This window comes from Sclerotinia sclerotiorum, genomic scaffold (assembly GCF_000146945.2).
Source record: "Sclerotinia sclerotiorum 1980 UF-70 scaffold_6 genomic scaffold, whole genome shotgun sequence".
Taxonomy (NCBI): domain Eukaryota; kingdom Fungi; phylum Ascomycota; class Leotiomycetes; order Helotiales; family Sclerotiniaceae; genus Sclerotinia; species Sclerotinia sclerotiorum.
The window spans coordinates 2,012,181-2,032,568 of NW_001820830.1; the positions used below are offsets into that span (position 1 = coordinate 2,012,181).

General features: G+C 45.0%; 9 protein-coding genes across 9 annotated transcripts; 6 read left to right on the plus strand and 3 right to left on the minus strand.

Moving 5' to 3' along the window:
• Positions 1-180: 180 nt before the first annotated feature.
• Positions 181-3,020, minus strand: SS1G_05598 (hypothetical protein; the record flags this gene model as incomplete). The annotated part of the gene is made up of 2 exons (XM_001594118.1): positions 181-2,919; positions 2,970-3,020. 2 exons carry the CDS (start codon positions 3,018-3,020, stop codon positions 181-183), a joined length of 2,790 nt encoding a protein of 929 aa, XP_001594168.1.
• Positions 3,021-3,495: 475 nt separating this feature from the next.
• SS1G_05599 (hypothetical protein) lies at positions 3,496-3,756 on the plus strand (the record flags this gene model as incomplete). The annotated part of the gene is made up of 1 exon (XM_001594119.1): positions 3,496-3,756. One exon carries the CDS (start codon positions 3,496-3,498, stop codon positions 3,754-3,756), a length of 261 nt encoding a protein of 86 aa, XP_001594169.1.
• Positions 3,757-4,860: 1,104 nt separating this feature from the next.
• On the plus strand, positions 4,861-6,920 carry SS1G_05600 (hypothetical protein; the record flags this gene model as incomplete). Its single annotated transcript, XM_001594120.1, has 3 exons — positions 4,861-5,070; positions 5,140-6,838; positions 6,892-6,920. 3 exons carry the CDS (start codon positions 4,861-4,863, stop codon positions 6,918-6,920), a joined length of 1,938 nt encoding a protein of 645 aa, XP_001594170.1.
• Positions 6,921-7,524: 604 nt separating this feature from the next.
• Positions 7,525-8,210, minus strand: SS1G_05601 (translation initiation factor 1A; the record flags this gene model as incomplete). The annotated part of the gene is made up of 3 exons (XM_001594121.1): positions 7,525-7,907; positions 8,024-8,102; positions 8,190-8,210. The coding sequence occupies 3 exons, from the start codon at positions 8,208-8,210 to the stop codon at positions 7,525-7,527; spliced, it is 483 nt and encodes a 160-aa protein (XP_001594171.1).
• Positions 8,211-8,761: 551 nt separating this feature from the next.
• Positions 8,762-9,496, plus strand: SS1G_05602 (hypothetical protein; the record flags this gene model as incomplete). The annotated part of the gene is made up of 1 exon (XM_001594122.1): positions 8,762-9,496. The coding sequence occupies one exon, from the start codon at positions 8,762-8,764 to the stop codon at positions 9,494-9,496; it is 735 nt and encodes a 244-aa protein (XP_001594172.1).
• A 401-nt stretch (positions 9,497-9,897) lies between these two features.
• On the plus strand, positions 9,898-11,215 carry SS1G_05603 (hypothetical protein; the record flags this gene model as incomplete). Its single annotated transcript, XM_001594123.1, has 2 exons — positions 9,898-9,969; positions 10,097-11,215. 2 exons carry the CDS (start codon positions 9,898-9,900, stop codon positions 11,213-11,215), a joined length of 1,191 nt encoding a protein of 396 aa, XP_001594173.1.
• Positions 11,216-11,577: 362 nt separating this feature from the next.
• Positions 11,578-11,988, plus strand: SS1G_05604 (hypothetical protein; the record flags this gene model as incomplete). The annotated part of the gene is made up of 2 exons (XM_001594124.1): positions 11,578-11,610; positions 11,860-11,988. 2 exons carry the CDS (start codon positions 11,578-11,580, stop codon positions 11,986-11,988), a joined length of 162 nt encoding a protein of 53 aa, XP_001594174.1.
• Positions 11,989-12,321: 333 nt separating this feature from the next.
• On the plus strand, positions 12,322-12,645 carry SS1G_05605 (hypothetical protein; the record flags this gene model as incomplete). The annotated part of the gene is made up of 1 exon (XM_001594125.1): positions 12,322-12,645. The coding sequence occupies one exon, from the start codon at positions 12,322-12,324 to the stop codon at positions 12,643-12,645; it is 324 nt and encodes a 107-aa protein (XP_001594175.1).
• Positions 12,646-13,152: 507 nt separating this feature from the next.
• On the minus strand, positions 13,153-19,130 carry SS1G_05606 (hypothetical protein; the record flags this gene model as incomplete). The annotated part of the gene is made up of 7 exons (XM_001594126.1): positions 13,153-14,971; positions 15,034-15,343; positions 15,922-15,982; positions 16,437-18,591; positions 18,640-18,694; positions 18,744-18,764; positions 18,818-19,130. The coding sequence occupies 7 exons, from the start codon at positions 19,128-19,130 to the stop codon at positions 13,153-13,155; spliced, it is 4,734 nt and encodes a 1,577-aa protein (XP_001594176.1).
• Positions 19,131-20,388: the final 1,258 nt, after the last annotated feature.

A 20,388-nucleotide genomic window follows, 5' to 3' on the forward strand; every position in this document is an offset into this window, starting at 1 on the left:
AGACGAAACATGTTGCACACCGAAACATATTCTTTCCTGAGCTGCAGGTTAAGCCTAAAGGAAATTGGACCGTCAAACATGGATTAAATTGAGAAAGGTCGAGGCCTACTAGATATCCATTTAGTAGCCGTATTTGGATTTGATACATTCTGCGGATCATTTCGTGCATCGCGTGCCTCATCATTCAAGCACACTTTTATTAAAGAACCGGTGAATCTGCCTTCCAGCCTCTTTCCCAACAGCCGGCTCCAATTCCTCCAAACTTGCATTAGCTACCTCCTTAATGTTCCCCAATTCCACCACCAAATTACCCAAATTCTTCCCTGTAACCCCTGGTACAACTCTTAGCATGTCCTGAGGCTCCCGGTTGAAAGCTTGATCCTCGGCACTTGCACCACCTTCCAGCCCGATTTTTACGGCTTGTATGGGATCTGGTTCGGGTTCTTGGCTTTTGAGACTTTCGAATATCTCGGCAGTCTGGTACGGACTAGAGCTCCATATTATGCGAAGCTTAGGAAAGGCGAGAGTGAGGAGTACGAGTTTGGATTGAAGATCCGATGATACATTTGCAGCCGATACGGAGGATAATGATCCCGAGAGATCAGCAAATGGTTCAAGGGTAAAAGATTTGCCTTGATCGAATTCAATGAGTAGCATTGGTGACTTGTAATGTTCGAGCATAGACTCAGCTTGAGTGTACAAACGACCGTCTTTAAATGACGAGATTAAGTCTTTGATTGATTTGCGCTCTACACAAATGTTGGGAGAAAGAACATAATCTCCGACAGTAAGCATGCATGGCACTACTACTATGCTACGACCGTGAAGCAGAGATGGGAGTGAGGACCGAAATTCTCGGACATCAACTACGACCCGTGGTGGCTGAGCAGTAGCGGCCAAACGTCCTCCGCCAGCAATACGAGTATTTATTGTACGGAGAAAGGCTTCTTGTGGATCTTCGATACCATGCGCATCGAGAGTCAGTACGACAGACATATTGGCCTTCTCCTTGATAAGCTTGGTAAAGGCATCTTTTTCCCGGCGAGTAGATGACAGGTAACGTTGTTCCTCTACCGATCCACCGTAGTAAAGAAAGTATACTCGGACGTTTCGATCGTTGTGTGAAGATCGATAAACTTCAACCCGACGAACAAAAGATGTTTCGGGTTCGTACATGATAATGTACCGCGGTTTTACCTCTTCGAGAATATGCTCATCCATATCCCCGTCATAGGCGTGAGCAACTACGAGGTCCTTCATTTCATAAAGCTGATAGTAATCTTCCATATCGTCAAGAGGATCTGCAATGACTTCTTCTTTCTGTAATGCCTCCACTTCCGTGGGTTTTATCTCTGACATCAGTTCGGCAACCTCGAGAGGCTTATCTTCTGCAGCTTGTAAGCTGCCATTTGTAGCACGTGTGGATCCTGAGCTCGAAGCACCACCTCTAACTCTCCTCCTTTTATTCGCCGGAGCCCTACCTCGGGAGTTGTTCGTGATACTGTTTGTGTTGCTAGCACCGCTTAGTGCATTTTGATTTTCGTTGAAAAGAGCCGCGCTGATCTTAGCGAACTTCTTCTTCCACTCCAAGTAGCTGCGCAGTTTCCGCCTCATCATAATTTCCGCCGATGGCTCCTGTTCTCTATCCAAATTATCCTCGTCCGTATCTGGACGAGCGTGCATACTTTGAAGATACTCCCGCAGCTGCCAGCATTGAGCAGAATCCGTACACATGATCAAGATCGTGCCATTCGAATCATCCACTGGGACGGGGTTGAAATAGAGGTCTCGATCAATTTCATCTAGCACTTCAGCAAGTACTGCCCACTTTGGCTGCTCTTCTAGCACTGGCTTTAAAGAATCAACATCCTCCGTTCGTGCAGCCTTGCCGGTATAAACCCGTCTCTTTGCGGTATCGAACACGGTATGTGCCGCATCAAGAAATAGCCAAGGGGATTGGTTTTGCCTCGTAGATCCTGCGGGAGGTTGGTGTGCAGCAAGGATCATATCTAAATGACGATTGAATGAAACCGCATCGTATGTTAGTAAAGAATGTAGCATCCCTCTCAGCACGGTCAAGTCATTTACAATCTGCTTCGTCTTCCAACTGACTCGATGCCATACTGGGTCAAGCTGCCTGCGAATGACCATATCGAATTGTTTATGCAGAGCACTGTCGACGTTCCAGTCATCCATATCTAATCCGGAGTTCGATTTCTTCAATTCTCCGATACTAACCTCTACGCATTCCATTATGGCATTTTGAATATCTCGCATGGAATCAGACATTGAGACTTCGAGTTCAATGACCTCGGCCTTCTTCTTGCCTTCCAAAGCTTGCGCAACATTTATATGGAATCTTGGCCATATCGAGACATTGCGGAGGAATAGGTTTCGCATCATAGTCGATAGTGGCGCGAATCCTGTAGCAAATGGTTCCGGGTTGTCCGAAAAGGCTTTGAGGAATCCAGCCTTATTTTTCTGTCTGTAGATGCGAAGTATGAACGCCTCCAGTGATGTAGCTACAACCTTATCTGCATGTAGGACTACCACGCCTGTGATAGTTTCTGGGTCCAATAGATTGGTCAAAAGGTCAACAACAAGAATCCTAGATGTGATACTAAATATCCCCCCTTGTGCATACATCTTTTCTCTTGTGCCGACGCTCATGAGATCCGTATTGACTACCGAAAGACCGCGCGCTTTGGGAGCCATGCTAATGGCAGCATGCTCAGCCAATGCCTCTCCGATCCATCCATTCTCTCTATCATCTGCACCAATCAATAGTATGAGATTATTTCCTGCCGCGTCATATGAGTGGAGGAGGTTCGTAACAAGTCTTAAAAGGCCGAGACCGCGAGCAAGGACGACAAGTTCATCCTTTTGTCGAAGCTCTTGAAATATCTCTTGTTGATATTTCTGCAGTCCATTAGCATCCCGCCCACGAGGAGCTGCATCGAATAATTTACCAATGGTAGCGACAGCTTCACGGGTTGCTGTTCACCGATTAATGAAGACATTTTGGAGAGATCATGGCGCGCTGATCATTTTGAAGGTTGACGCGAACCACACACGATGTCAGAGGTAGGTTAAGCTAGATTTCCATTAGCACGTACGATAACTCTCCGCATGTACCTATTTTCAAGTATTTTCGGATTAGCTTTGCTTTAGGTAAGGTCTGGAGAAATAACGTGTTTTAATGGTTAATTCAATACACTACCTAAGTTGAAATCTTGAAAATATTACCAAGTTATTGGTAGTTGAAGCTACAACTAGAAAGCCAGAGACCATCCCGTGGTCTTCGAACGGCGCCTACGTCATGAGGGGCAATATGACTTATATAGAGTGAAAGAATCCTGTTAATATTGACTCGGTCTTTAAAACAATAATCTAATCTAATTCTACAAAGTGCCAATCTAAGCTTACAATCTACATTTTGCAAATCCATTCATCTCTCAAAAGCCAAGTAAATCATTAAACAATATTCCCGACATCATGCCAACTGGTCCAGACGAAACTCACCAGCACGAATCAAGTGCAGGTGCCGCAACTGAGCACGTTATGAAGAACTCATCCTCGAAAACCGATAGCCATGCTAGCGACCATCCTATTCATGATCAAGGTGAAGTGAGAGGAGATAAAGTTCAATTCCGTCACCACGAGGCAAACCCAGGGCCGGTTGTTCCTGAAAGTATGCCGGAGCAAGAAGGATCCAAGGCGGATCGTCAAGCAAGGACTGCTGCTTTGAATAAGTAAAGCTCTTTGGTATGCCTGCTCTACTTTGTCTGATAGACTAAACTGATTCAATAGACTTTAATAACTTTACACGAACTATACGATCGTTTCAAACGAAAGGTAATGAAGCGAGGACTCATGGATGGCTGGCGTTCGCAGGTGGAATGGTCAAGGAAACGGATGGTGATGAATACATTCTGGTATATATATGATTAGCAAGGAAATGAAACTTCTGTCCTTATCGACTATACCAATGTGCACTGTCTGCTGTGCATGTAGATATCCCCATGAGCAAGAGTAATCATATCCCTTCGCATCCCTTTTCCATTGCAAGTCGGTTACTCCATGGCAACGATTAACGTAAGATCTTGTCACCGGTCACGAGTCACTGGCATCGATTGAGCATTATCAACCTCTACATCTGCATATTCAAGTATCTACCTACTCATAATATGAAGTTATGATATCGTATTAGGTGATTTGAAAGGACATACTAGGTTAGGCTAGCTTTGACCAAGTACGCGCGTTACAGAAGTATGTATGTAATATGAAGCAATACGAAAGGAGTTCGCATTCGTACTTTCATAAAGGTACGGTACCTCCTACTAGGCAGCTACTAAGGTTTAATCAGACTGGGGTGGAATTGTGAGATGCGATGCCCCCCAAACCCGTTTCTTTGACATTCGGATCATTTCGTGGCTTTGCCCCGACCGGTGGCTGAATATCTTGGCTTTTATTAAATGAAGCAGCAGCAATTACCCTCAATGATCTGTGCCCAACTTGACTTGACGTTGACCGTTCAAATCATTGTGAATATAAGCACATAATAATAATCGCTGCAGAAATTGACGACCTAAGGGACCAGTATCATTCGTTTTACTTTTGGGTCCAGGCCCCTACCTCGAGTCAAGTCGTTGCGATAGGAAACGAATCATTTCGCAATCATCCCTACTTTCCAATGCTTGTGAGAAGTGTGAGAAGTGCGGCCAACACGAGAGCAATCTCCCACACGATTGAACGCTTTTTTCAAACCCTTTACCACAGTGCAAATCGTAGGAGCAAGACAGATACTACATAGAGTGGAAGAGTCTATCGGGACCGGAAGATACCTCATAAGCCTGAAAAATGCCTTCGATACTGTCGGATGATGATAAAGAGACGGTCAAACGCATGGTGCCAAAGGCCTCGAACAAAATACAGGCTGTAGCGGTGGCCCGTCTATACGTTGCTTACCCTGATCGTCATAAATGGACCTACACTGGTTTACAGGGAGCAGCAGTGCTTGCGAACGATCTTGTTGGAAATACCTACTGGATAAAACTCGTCGATGTTTCAGTTAGTTGTTCCCCTCCACCTTTGTCGCGATATCTTATCGATTAAGAAAGCTAACTTCCTATACTATAGTCTGCGAATAGAGGTGTTATATGGGATCAGGAGATATATGATACATGGTCATATAATCAGGATAGAACATTCTTTCACACCTTCGAAACTGAAGAATGTCTGGCTGGATTGTCCTTCGTGGACGAGAAGGAAGCTAAAACGTTCATGAAGAAAATGAATGATCGGGAGAAGAATGCTAGTAAAGCTACGAAAGCCAATCCTTTTGGTGATGCAGCTCCAGTTCATAAACATAGTCTCCTTGGAGGAATCTTTAGTGGACACCGACATTCTTCCGCTCCATCGATACAACCTACTCCTCCCGATTCCCCAAGCTATGTTCTTCCGCCCTCACAACCAGCGCATCCACCACAAAACCACGGGCATTCGGGTGGGAGCTTCAAGTCAGGGCAGCCTGAGTACGCAGCTTTGGAAGCGATCGATCCTCATTGGCGAGAAACATGGGGCGAGGACTTGAGGCAGATGGGTATTACAGACGATATGATTAGAGATAACCAAGATTTTATTGCCGAATATATTCTAGACCAACAATCTCAACAAGGCATAACACCTGCGCCGAGTGGCATTGAAAATCAAAGAAATAAAGCCCCTCCTCCACCGCCACCTCCCGCGGCCCCTCGAACACGTTCCGATAGTCCTCAAAGTTCCACGGCCGGTCAAGGACGAGGGGCTCCACCTCCACCTCCTGCACCACGGCGATCTAAAGCAGATATCCCTCGAGAACCAACACCTCCAAGAGAGCCTTCACCTCCCAGAGGACCACCACCCCCTAGATTTGCAGCTCCACCACCAATCGCTGATGCTGGCAAGTTTGCGCATACCAACGATAGGGCGCCTTCTCGAGCACATGCTTCTTCTAATCCCGGGCCACCTCCACCGCCGAGGCCTGCGAAAACGCCTATTGAAGATTACGAGCCAGGTGAATCAGGTTCGAGATATGGAGTCCCTCCCCCTTTCACTGGGACAAGAACAACAGCACCACCCCCTACTCCACAAAGAGGCCCCGTTCCGCCCCCACCTCCTAGAGATATCCATCAATCGAATAGTGCCCATGCTATCCCGCCTGCACACATTCCTCCTCCTCCTTTACCACCAAAAACTCCAGCATCTCCGAGCGCACCGCCACTGCCCCCTGCTTCTACTCGTCCTGTACCTTTACCTCCGAGAGACATCGCACCTCCTCCACCCCCTTTGCCTCAGATGAGCGCTCCACCACCACCGCCTCTACCTCAATCAGCGGCTCCTCCTGTACCATCTTCTGCTGCCCCACCTCCACCTCTGGGGCCACCCCCTTCATTTGGAGGGCCACCTCCACCTGCCCCACCCCCACCACCTATGCCATCGTTTGGCGGGCCTCCTCCACCTCCACCACCGCCAGGAAATGGGCCGCCAGCTCCTCCTCCACCGCCTCCTCCAAATCGCGATTCTGGCTATGCTTCAAGTGTTCCAGCGCCACCCAAACCTACTGGTGACCGCGCTGACTTGATGGCAAATATTCAAAAAGCTGGTGGTATCGGAGCTCTCAAAAAAGTTGACCGATCACAAATTAGAGACAGAAGTGCAGCTGCGGTCCCGGGAGCAGATACGGGACCTGCAGGCAGCGGACTTCCTCCAGCTGGTGCATCTTCTGGAGGCGGAGGGGGGTTGGCAGATGCATTGGCAGCTGCTTTAAACAAGAGAAAACAGAAAGTTAGTGCTAGTGGTGAGTTTCTCTATATAATCTTGATTCTATGTCCTTTGCTAATTTTTGATCAGATGACGAAGCGGAAGATGATGATTGGTAGATGGTCAGTGGTGCGATTGGTTGTTTAATCTAGGGGAGAAATGAAACAAAAATGGAATGAAGTTTGGTGTATATTGTGCCATGGCAAAGTTAAGGGTGGGCATTTGGTCAAATCCTTACGAGTCAAAATTGGCCGCTGCAGGGCAACGTGGATGGCGTAGAGGATATGGCAGCTCAAGTGTGAAGAGTTTTAGTCAAATCGATCAAGAACATTAAAACCTGAAATGTTATGCATCGGATATTGAGATTGTGCATTCAAGGAGTTAGACAGTTTGATGAAGTCATAATTCGAGCCATGGATCACAGATAAAATGTTCAAATTGAGATACCTTTTTATTGATATTCAGATAGTCTTCAGTCTACGCTACGTAGAAATGGAAAGAAAAACGCTGGTCAATATGTGTATAACGTCTCTCCCACTATATACATATCGCCAGTCAAGATGAAGCACTAGAAGGAAAAATGCCTGTCGAGGTTCTCGGGATCCAGCGAGTGAAACAATGACCAAATCCAACGAGATTGAGAGAGAAGACAGTCTTTCTTTCCATCCCCCTAACCACCATAGTCGACCTTCGTGGAGGGGACCACATCAATCCCCCAAAGATTTAGATATCATCGATATCAATTTCCTTGCCCTTTCCTCCATCAGCAGCGTCGTCCGAGTCACTACCACTATCCCTATCGTCATCGAACTCGAAGTTGCAATCTCCATCCTCGCCTTGTCCGTAAGTGTCGGTCTCGTTGATCTTTGCGCTCTCAGGTAATTCTCCGTAGGCTTTCAGACTTCTGGCTTCGTCGGCGCTGTACTTGAGAATGACGTCTCCTTTCTCGTCTTGGTAGTCACGGAGGGAGAGAAGGATGATGTCTCCTTGGTTGATCCAGACCTTCTTTCTGAGCTTTCCTCGAATATGTGCAAGACGTCTGGTACCGTCGAAGCAGAGAGCTTCTAGACGACCGTTTCCGAGCATCTTGATGACTTGGGCATATTCTGTGTAAGGATAGCTGGTTAGTTGTGTGCGCGATGCAAAGGCTTTGGAGTTGAGGCGACAAGGAGAGATAGACAGCAGAGCAGCTGTAGGGAGTAAAAGATTGAAGGTATATTACCTTGACCTTCCTCCTTGAATGTTAATTCACGCTTCTCGTTGTCGTTCTCGTTCTTTCCACGACGCCTGTTCTTTCCTCCCTATTTTTCGCAATCGTGTCAGCCTGAACTAAGATTGTGGGGTGGAATATTTTTAATACACAAAAAGAAAATGCGACGGTGTCTTACCTTTCCCTTATTCTTAGGCATATTGACTGGTGTTTTACTTTACTGTTGAATTTCGTTTGGATCTTGCTTTGGAAAGTTTTGTGGTTTGCGATAATTATTTTTGGTTGTGGATTGTGGATTGTGGAGGTGGATGAAGGAAAGGAAGAAGAGGCGGTTTAAGTAGGTAGTTAGCAATTAATTATTTCTTTTTGGACTGGAGATAGACTAAAGGTAGGTAGTGTCATAACTGTGGTCCACCATTCACTAGTAGTGGGGTATAAGCCTAATCAGCACCTAGGTAGGCACGCTAATCCAGAGTTCCGGTCCGAACTGATCAAATGGGCTTCGCTTTGTTACGGCTCCATCGCTATTCATTGAATCCAGAACAATAATGGCGAAAATACAGACAGCACAGCACAGCACAATATGAATTAAGTGCAGACTATTATCACGAATACGACAGTCCTCTCATTCGAGCCTGCCCAATCTTCCAAGATCTCTCTTACCACCTATAAAACAGAGACACAATATGAGTTGGTAGTTGATAATATTTACGAAGAATATCGCCTCAAATTCAGACATCCGTTCCACATATGGCTTCAAGAGCTGCGGTTGCTGTGGAAGCCAAGTTCTCGCAAATGATGCGCTCTGGCGAACTCATATCAGCAGATGCTCTAGCTTATGGATCCTTCAAAGGTGTAAGTGGGAATGATCAGTGTTTCTCTTATAGGCTATCTTCTCGCCACGCCTATTCCTCTCATCAAGCTCCAGCAGTGTTAAAAACTTACAATTCGGACCACTATCGCATTAAGCACCTTCTCGCCAATAAAACCTCTCCCTTATGGATCTCTGTTTTTTGTGCGAAACTTAATGGAGGAAACAAGAAAGTTATACGAACCCATATGGTACGAAGGGTCAGAACTGCAATCACAGAGGCCTTGAAAAAGCATGGTTACGACTTGTCAGGGAGAAAGGTATCTAATGATATAGGAAGGAACAAGAAGAACGATGATTTAGTTGGTACGATGATAATATCTACCAAAGAAGGGTCTTTGACTGCTGAGATGGATGTTTTGCGAGAACAAGCTGAGATGGCCGTGGCCACAATGATACGAAAGTCGGGGCAGGAGCTCGGAAGTCGCCAAACAAATCCATATCAGAATTCCAAGCAACAAGGCAACGGAATCAATGACATGAAAAGAGCCCAGATGGGATGTAGGATGAGGGGAGGAGAGAATGGCATACCAGTGAAGTCGCCACAGAAGAAACCCTTAAAGAAGAACAAGGTATTCGGTGGGATGGGCAATCACAAAAATGAAAAGAAATAGAAGTAATCTTTGAACAGTAGGTAGTTAGGAAGACTACACCCAAAAAATATAAAAGCTACATTGTCAATTTACTTCAACAGATCAAGGATACTATATATAGAGAGTAATATAAATATAAATATTGATATACGCACAAAATATTAATATAAAATGTCTAGCTGTATTTTACTTGTGTTTTCCTCAGAAATGCGTAGGTATTACCTGCTACTTCACTCCAGAAATGTTTCATCAGCTTGCGGTCGTGTATTAAAATCCAGCCAATTAGCGCCGCCTGAGCTCACATTGAAGCTCTTCCAGGCTAAACCTTTGGAAGATCGCAATCGCAAAGCTGTCGCAACGTATCTTGAAAGATTTCCCTTTTCCTTTGGCACACAAACTAAAAGAGCTGAACCCCTTTCGCCATGTTGATCTCACTTACCGTGGGTAAAGTTGATGCCGGAGTGGCTGTCTTATTAACTCAAGATAAACGACTTGTAAGTTATTCATTTAATAAGTACGGTACCGGTCCTGATTCAATTGACTGTTCATGCGTACATACACAACTTGGTCATTGCACATGCCATTTCTCTCAACCTCCATAACTAACAATACCCCTCACAGATTGAATTTCCATCTATTCTTCTTCCACCCAACATTACCTCTGGCAGCATCGTCGATATCACCGTTGCAAGAAACCTTATCTCGGAGGATAAATCCCAAAAGTCATTCCTAGCTCTTCAAGACTCTATCTTCAATTCCTTTGGTGCATCAGAGCCATCTGCACCAGTCCTTCGCTGTCGTAATGCAACTCAAACTTCCGTCGTCTTGGAATGGGATCCTATTGAGTTGGCAACCGCAGACGTCATCTCCCTCTCCCTTTTCCGCAATGGACAAAAGGCTGGAAACATCCCACGGCCCACTCAGATGCTGAGCACGAAGATTAGTGGTTTGGCGGTTGATACGGAATATTCGTTTCATCTGGTACTGAGAACAAGTGCTGGGACTTTTAGTAGTGAGAGGGTGGTTGTAAAAACACATAAGATGACGGATTTAAGTGGCATCACGGTTACACCTGGTGTTTTACCTGCTGCATTGAAGGAGAGTCTTGTCAAGGCAGTTGAGAGGATCGGGGCGAAGATAGCAGATACTGTGAGGATCGACACCACACACTTTGTGACCACAGAGGGAAGAGGTATAGCTTGGGAGAAAGCTGTTGAGATGAATATTCCAGTTGTAAGACCGGAATGGGTTGAGGGTTGTGAAAGAGGCGGAAGAATTGTAGGTGTTAGGCAATATTATCTTGATGCAGATCCAAAACAGAGACAAGTAGTTTCGAACGCACCTCCGCCTCAACCAGCACAGCCTGAACCACGGAAGGAGCAAGTAGCAACTCCACCTAATTCACCCCCGCCCACAAACACAAACGGTACGAATGGTCACACTATTCCTCCTACTCCACCCGCAAAAGATACACCTAAGCCAGATAAGGGGAAGAGAGAGGAGCAAGAAGAAGAAGATTCCGAGAGCGACTCGGAAGGAGGAAAAGAAAAGCATGGGACAGAAAAGACAGCTGTACCCGAAGAGCAAAAATCCCGCGCCTCAGATGTAGAGCAACAGAAACTTGCTCTTCGACCTGCAGCGCCATTTGGGGTATCAGCGGATGACTTGACCAAATCGAGCGATAACATTTCTGGCAATCAAACACCAGGAAATGCTAGCTTTCAAGATGTCGCTTTGTGATAGATGATCGAAAGATATCTCATCTTTGTTACTATTATAATATAATCTATATTTTGGGCTGGCTATCAACGACCAATGTTGGCAGGCATGGTGTTGGGATGGAAAGAAACATTTATTACATTGCTTCAGCGTTTTTCTTAAAAAAATGGTTTCTACGATGGCTTGAAGACATAACTATATAATGAGCTCTTATCATCCTTGTGATTATAGATTCGCAATTTTTATTTGATCTCGCTAGAACACTCACATCCCCTTTTTCCACGTCCCTTCAAACTTGGAAAATCATTTCCTGTTAGCAGTCACCAAGTCTATCTATGTAGAGCCACCCCACACACCCCGATCCCGATCCAAAGTGCAATCCAATGGTTTTGAAGGATCGACCTTCCGATGTGAAAGTATAAATCCAGTCAAGGCCACACCCGGCGCTTGCAAGGATGTCTCTTTCCAAATAAATCAATGATGCTGTCAAAAGTCTTGTATTAAACAAAGCACCATATTTCCTACATTCCCCGGATGAATTTCTTCCACACCCATCCACATCTTCACAATACCATAAACAATTGAAGGAACAAGCAATGGCATGGTCATTAGTTTGTCCTGCAAATCGAGGAATAGGCTTCTATCTAACTCGACATCTTCTTCAGAATACACAACTCCCCGTCGTAGCAACTTCAAGAAAGGATGTCGAGGGAACTAAAAGGTCTATTTTGACCGATTTAGATGTTGATCCTAAGAGGTTGACGGTATTGGAGGTTGATGTCACAAGTAAGTGACCAATCGCTTTTCCAAAAACACAAATCTCAATTACAAATTCCTAACACCACCAAGACGAATCCACCATTTCGAGCGCCGCTGAGAAATGCTCATCTCTCTTTCCTCCTTCAACTCACCATCTGCGTCTTGCGTTCTCCATCCCTGGTATTCTTTACCCTGAAAAATCCCCCGCTCAATTAGATCAATCTCAAATCCAACACACATTCGCCGTTAACACGATTGGTCCCCTGCTCCTTACCAAACACCTTTCCCCATTTCTCCCTCCGAAACGCTTAGACCTCTCCTCATTCCCTCACACCAAAAACCTTCCTCCCCACTCCCTCTGGCTCAACATGTCCGCACGAGTCGGCTCCACATCAGATAACGCACTCGGAGGCTGGTATAGCTATAGAGCTTCGAAAGCCGCTGTTAATTCACTAACGAAGACGTTTGACAATTTCCTCAAAATGAGACATGGGGATAATGCATTGGCTATTTCCTATCACCCCGGGACGGTAAAGACGGGCTTGTCCAAGGATTTTTGGGGTGGTGTTAAGGAGGGGAAGTTGTTTAGTCCGGAGTTTGCGGTGGAGAAGATGTGGGCTGTTGCAACGACCAAAGGAATCGAGAGTAGGGGGAGATGTTGGGATTGGCGAGGGGTGGAGATTTTGCCTTAGGGAGAAAAGCTGAAGGCAGTATGCAATGTGTTCGCGCTGTTATTGAAGTGCTGTCCTTGTTGTTCAACACCATTTCACACAATTCCTATAGCACCCTTGTATCATCAGTATTATCTACGCTTTTTAGCTCACGATATCATAAAAGGCTGTGGTCACTTTTATGCATCTACATATCATTACTAATCGATGTATTTCTACCTATTTTATGATAGATTCTGCGAGCAAATGTAATTTAAGCGAATGTTACATATCCTTTCTTCCCATCTACACATGATTAGTCAATTGTAACTCATCCCTCACAAGTACCTCAGAAAACATCCATCAATATAGCAAACTGTAACAACCATAAACCATACCCCCTTTCCCCATTCCACTGATTTGATATATTTCATATCCCTACCGTAAGACGCTGACATAAGGCGAATACCCAGCACAATGCTTCCTATCCACCCAGTCATGTTCGTTTAAAGCTCGAATTGGTGAACACCATGCCCTTTCACAACAGTACTACAGACACCCTAACCAAATTTCCCCGCCCAATCCATTTCCACCTACACCCAGGCTCTCACCCTCGTCTTGATTAACCCAAATTCTTCCTTTCGTGGCCAAAGTCAATATGTGTAAGAACGCCTGGGCTGCTACAACCTCACTATTTATTTCCGGATCGAACAGCTCTTCGAATCCCACTTTCTTATCCTTCAGCTTTCCATGCTCACCAAAGACATCTTCATCCTCGCCAATCCTTTCTTCAATCGACATCCTAACAAAATCAAGGAAATTCTCACTCTCGGTATCCATGATGCTTCTAACCCACTGGCTTTGTCCTGCCGTCTGGGTATCCACATTTGCGGCTGGTCCAAACATTTCAAACTCCCTTTTCTCTCGGTCGTCACCTGCCCATTCTTCCACGTTCATACCATCACCACTTCCCTCACCTAAATTAGTACTAATATCATCACTTCTTCCATACATAATGATATCCTGCTGTGAAGAGAACTTTTCTAAATCGCCCCCACCGAGTAGAATACTACCTCTTCCCACCAAGGGACTGGCAGAAACTCCTCTGCCACCGGGTCTAAGCGAAGCAGAGGGGCGTAAACTTGATGAACGAGCTCTCTGGCTGGCAGATAAATTCCAAGGCATCATTGCGCTGCTTGGATAGTCGGCCAACGTGTCTGCTGCATCTCTTCCCCTTTCCACCTCCACCGGAGTGCCGATTGGTCCATCATCAACTTGAAGAGCGAAATCGTTATCACCGCCGATACCACGAGGAACTTCTTCGGAGGAATGGCGAAGCCGTTTGCTAGGGATATTTTCATCTCTTTCAGAGTCTGCTTGACGTTTTCTAGGACCAAAAACTCGTCCTGTGATGTTCGCAAGAAGTACATCACCTGAAAACATACTTAAAGGGCCTGGAAGCTTCGTTGATCCAATACCAATGCCAACGCCGTTAAGACCGTTTCCAATGACGAACATGAGAGCATTTTTCTTGGCTAATGTTTGCCCCTTGGCTGTCAGCTTTGCTGCACTGAGACCATCTTGAGTACTGACATACTCTCTTTGCCAGTTTGAGAGGTCCGAATTCTTCAGTTCTTGAGTTTGGTCAATTGGAAGCTGTTTCTTGATTTTCGGTTTTCGAGGACGTGAAGGTGCAGCTGCACTTTCAGATGACGAATCTTCCAGCTGTGAAATTGATTGCTCACGACCATGTACAGGCACAGAACCACCCATAAAGGCCGCAAAAGGTACTGCATCCGGTAACATCAGGTGCTCATCGTCATCGCCAAAAACCATATTCATATCATCTTCATCGTATATATGGCCGTGACCTCCAGCTTGAACTCTAGCATCGTCATGCTCCTTGCGAACTCTTGCACTGGCAGCTGAATCATTACCAAATCTTGGCCCCGCACTTGTACTTGCTGCTCTTCGAGACGCAATGTCTTGAGCGGTGAAGTCCCTAATTTCTCCATCTTGATCAAACTCAAAAATATCATTATCTTCAAACAAGATAGCTTCACCTTCAAACTCATTCCCATGTGCGCCGGATTTCTGTGCAGATGACTGGACGAACGGATCATTGAAAGGGAGCTGGTAACCACCTGCACTGAGACTCGAAGATATATTGAGACCTAGGATCGAAGCGCCTTGCGAAGAGGAAATGGAGATACTCCGTCCACGTTGTGAATTGATCGATAATGAAAGTTGTGAATCCCGGTTTTGCAAATCATCGGCGTCGATATTGAAATCGTAATCCGGAAACAGACCCGGAAGTGGCATGTCAGGATCAAATGCAGGATCATCCATTAGCATCAATTGAGCTGGTCTTGTTTTCACAAAAATCAGTTCCGCTCATGGTGACTCTGCTCCACACTGCACAAAACTCACTTGACTTTCACACCGTTCAAGTCCAAACTTCCCACCAACTTCTTTCCCAAACTCCTCAGACCCTGCTCAACATGGATAGTATCACTCAAAACATATCCCACTTGCTGACCGTAGACCCTACTAACGCCATACAACAAATTGCTCTGCAGACGTAATGCCATAGGTGCCTCAGGCTCGAGGATTGTGTTACAGGCTTTCTTGACATCGACATCGAGAATGGCTTTCCGAGTGATTTTCTTAGTAGATGATTTGCTGCCTAGGGTCGCTACGAGCCAGACTGTTGCAACACCATGTTTCCGAGACGTGAGAACTAGAGATGATTTTAGGAAAGGACTATGAAAAGTCTGTATAATACGACAGAGAGGCAATGCTTGAAAATGGTGAATTATGGAGGGAGGGGTTGAGCGTATATAGAAGACGTACTTTCATGGCTGTAAAACATTTTCCTCAATTCAATAAACCTAATTGACTTCACTAAGCGTGAAATGCGACAAGTTGTGAATGCGCTCGCGCATAAAAACGCCACTGGTTTTCGATACTTCGATAATTGTCGTCCGAAAGAGGAAGTCGTCTTAAGTAAGTAGTATTGGGAAGTACAGGAAAAGTACAAATGAACAAATGTAGCGTGATTGAAAAATATAGAGGAGAAAAAGTGATAAAGAGTAAGAATTGTAGGACTGAGATGTAGAGAGGAAATTTCGTGAGAAACTCTGTTTTTAAAATTGACATAATTTTTAAGAGAGGAAGTCGCACTCTATCTTTTGACGGTCATTCATTCCCTTCGCTTGAAAAGGTGAAGATACAAAAAAGCCCAAGTGAAGAGTGAAAATGTTAAAAATGAAACATTTGGGGAAAATGAGAGGTGATATTTTCAACACAAAGTTTTACCAAAGAAGTACAAAGCACCAGCATCCAAGAGTAATAAAGTCATTGAATTGAAAATCTGTTGCTATTTTCGTGAATTGAATTAACTCGCTCAGAGCCGTAACTCACAAGGATATTTAAGCGCTGCAGTCCCTATAACTCCATCCATGCCATGCTATACCAATGCCTATGCCTTTATATTTCAACAAATGCAAGGTCTATAATCCTTCCATGGTGCTAGCTAGAATGCAAAATCCAGTAAATTCAACAGTAAACCTTCATCCACACACATTGTGATGAAGGCTATACGCCTGACGCCTCAACTACACCCCCTGCAGTTGTTCATTTTCCCATGTTCACCTTTCATAAATTCGTAACAGAGTTACTTCCGCTCAGCTTGCATTACCCACCCTCTGATCCGCGTATTGAGCAGTTTTCTCCTTTTTCGGTGTATTGGGCCTCAAGCTTGTCTGCGACATCTTCGGACGTACAAGTGGAGCCATAGAAATAGAATTATTAGCAGTATGGTGCGCACTCACTCGTCTTGATGGTGCATTGAATGGAGAATCGCCTCTAGAGATTTCATCCTGCTGCCAGTTTTGGAAGTCCTTGGAACTCCAACTTGCTCGATGGACTCGAGCTCCATATGGAACGTTGCCATAACCTGAATGTTGGCTGCGCATACTAGCGGCTCTGCTTCGACCAGCCATAGGTAACGAGTGCTGTGACGTACTCGGATCTCGATTTCCTCTCATCTCCGGCATCTCCGGCACGATATCCTCGTCTTCGATCTTAGGAGCTCGACGAACTTGAGTTACACTGAAATATGGTTCCTTTGGCTCTTCAGGCTCCGGTGGTGGTGGTGGCGGAAGATCAACCGCCTTTAGTTCCAGATGGTGGAAATATTTCGTGCGAATTTTTTGTAGGTGACGTGGTCTGAATTCCTCGCGATTGCGCATGATGGACATGTAGCTTGAAATGGCCCCGAGAACGATAAGTATGAGCAAGCCAATAGTTAGGAACCCTTGGATGACGATAATGATAACACCAATAACCGTGGTCGGGATCCGTGCAACCTTGTATCGTGGTAGGAATGCGACCGATAGACCTGCAGTAGCAACCTTACTGATTCCAAGCATGTAAACTGCCAAAGCTGTATTACGGGCGCCCTCGAAGGGATTGAGCCAGATCATAGCAATGAAGGCTATGATCTCAACGACAAGGTTGCCGAATACTTGTGCAGCCGGATTAGCGCGAGCACCTCCAAGAAAGCAAGCTCTGAGGAATTGGTAAATAACCCAAAATGCAAAAAACCACCAACGGGTTCTTCTATATCGAGCCGAGAGCCAACCAAAACGTTCAGTATATTCCTCATCCTGGTGTACACTCTGTCTCTCCTTATCCTGGTCAATATAATGCACGCGGAAGAAAGATACTGAAGCGGAAGATTTTGCTTTATCGCCTTCTTCCATTCTACTTTCTCTTATAGCCCCGTACCATGGGAGAAATTTCATCACTTTCTTTCGTTGAAAGTGTATTCGATCCGGAGACGAGCCATAATTGCCGAATCTGAGCCTGATATAGCAAGCGTAGAACGCAAGAGCTAGAATTCCGAAGAAGAATATTATGAAGATGATGGCTGCAATGGCGATGATGCCTGTTGTACCCCCATAGGAAAATTGGTAGAGGGACAGGGTCATTATCATGAAGAATGCAATGAGCATCGATCGTAGAACAATGAGCCCAGTGAATCTAACCCAGTTATTCCTGAACAACACGAGCCTATCTTCCTTCATCCATTTCATCTTGTTCAGTGCTTCCAAGATAAACTTGAAGGCAATTGCGGAGGCAACAAGAATAACAATTAAGATCAGGTACCATAAAAATCCAACCAAGAAAGCATCCTGTGCCGGGATATCAACATTTGCGAGTGTTCCTGTGAAATTGGACCAGGTCCCAGGCAATGGCAATCCAGCTCCAACGGGAGTTCCATTCCAGTCATATCCTTTAGTAGAATTTTCGCTGGTCGCACGTTTTGTCAACGACCCTATTCTCTTGACCATCTCATCTCCTTTTGCCATTTTGGACCAATGGCTATACTCTTGCAGCTTTTTCAAGGAACGTCCATAAATTTGTTGTTGCAGCCCACCGTTATTGTTAATGATAGAAGACCCCGCACCACCGACTTGACTCGAGTTCCCGGATACTCCAGTGAAGCTATTGACTGACTTGATCATGGAATGGGTATAAATCAGCCCTGCCGACCAAGCAAAATTACTCCAGAATGCCGGCAAAACACTGGGCCAGTCCACCGATAAAGCACCAGAGAGGAAAATTGATTGAAAGACTTCGAACACCACCAAGACTGACAAAGAGTGGGCGTAGTGGGTTCTAATATGGGGTACGCTAACTCCGTATATGGCCGTGGCAAACGAGGAGAATACTGCAATGGCTGTGAATATTCCCAAGACTGAGCTGACAGCGGCTGGGTGGGAAAATGATGCGCCATTCCTCATAACAGCTTGAAAGCAAGCAATCTCCGTTTGTGTACTGTTCGAAAATACCCGTAGAGTAGCAGAGCCTTCAAAATCTGGAATCACCAAAGCAATAGCAGGAATTCCAGATACATCAGATGCAGATACTGGAATAATAGCTTCGCCATTGATTGGTTTGCTGCTATTCATGGGACATAGACTGTACTCGTTAGTCAAGTCATGGTATTAAACGAAATCTTACACACACCTTGCGAAATTCGCGTTACATGGATTGAAGGTCAGATCAAATCTATCCTCTCCATCTGAGTCAAGCATTAGTATCACATCTTCATAAAAGATCATTCTACCTACAAGCTTGCACACCAATATGTACTAATTTCAAGGTTAGCCAACTTAGTACCAATCATCTTTCGAGGAAAACCTACTCATTACCGACTCATTTTGCAAATTCGTGTTACCAGCTAGATGAAACAAAACGGTCATGTTATCGGCATAGTAAGCCGCGTCGAATGTCGTAACATTGATTAAACTCTGTCCACCCATGCAATCTCCAAAGTTCCCTGTGAACAAAGCCGGTGTTCGGCTGTCAAGTAGCTGAACTGTGTCTCCTGCAGAGTTTGTCCCTGTCACATATGCAGCACTTGAAGTCGCAGAGGCCGGCGAGATTGTACTAAGGATGGCGAGAGAAGAGCATAACGCGGTGGACCATAGCGCCATGACGGGGTGCTTTCGCGTCATTGTCGAAATGGTTATATTAATGATTATAATGGGGAATCTTTGAAAAATGGGTATATGTGAGCCCCGCAGCGAAGGAGGCGTTGGAAAATGTTAGGTTGAAACGAGTAGGTCTGATATTTATTCCTTATTGCGATTGAAAGTACTGTAATCGGCGGTCCCTGGAAACTCTTCAATGTAGTTTCGTTCTCCTAAGCTCCAACCCAATGAATCACAAGAGTCAACGTCTCCGAGTGTGCCCTTGTGTCTTTCTTCAATCTAGATACGGTTGCGGATTTATGACGTAGATCAATGGTCGAGCTTGTGGTGCTGTAGGATATCGTGACGGTGTTGCGAAAAGGTAGTGAATTGTTGGTCAGAGGTAATTCGTCCGAAGATTCAATCTCCGCTGCCAAAATGATATCAAGTTGTAATCAACCACGACTCAGAGGACTGTAGCTGTGACAATCGGGTATCATGTTCGATAATTCATCAATTGGTCATTTTCTCATTAAACAGCGATGGTGGTAGGTTTAGCAGAATATCTCTTCAGCTTTCAATACGTGGATGTAAACGAAAGACAGGTTGGGTTTTGTTGTATATCTCCAGAGGAAAAGTAGAGGTATGGCGGTGGTATAGGTTATTAGATGAGTAGTGAGAGAAAGGAAGATAATCTTGGTGGAGACAACCTCAGAAAGTGCAACAAAGTGGATAACAATTGAAAAATGGAGAATCCTTGGATGGTTCTGGGTAGAGGTCTTTTTTCTGACAGTCTCGTATCGGAAGGTCGGAAGAACTTCTTAGTGCCGTTTGACCGGGGTATCTCTGCTTGTTCCTTGATCCAACACCTCTCTCAGACAGATAGATAGGTACTCCGTAGTTCTTAGCTTTCCTACCAATCAATTACCTATGGAGTACGGAGTAGAGAGGCTGAGATTGAGATGAAGATACTGTGATTGAGATTGAGATTGAGAATGAGACTGATTGATAACAGAGCACTCAAATGTTTTGAGTTTTGAAGTCTTCGGACTCTTTTCTTTTTGGGTCGAAAGTTGTAAGATTATGAAAGAATTTACAAAGGGATATTTTCCGGGGCTGTGTGCTGTGCTGCTCTATGTTGTTGAGGATTGTTTGAGGTGCCAAAGAAATGCAAAGCATAACAAGGAGATAAAACGCTGAGTTCGTACTCGAGCACGGAGTAGGTTATTTCTGTTCAACATTTTTTAGTCATTGATAAAAATTATTCATGTATTTACTCATTTATTTATTACTCATTCATTCA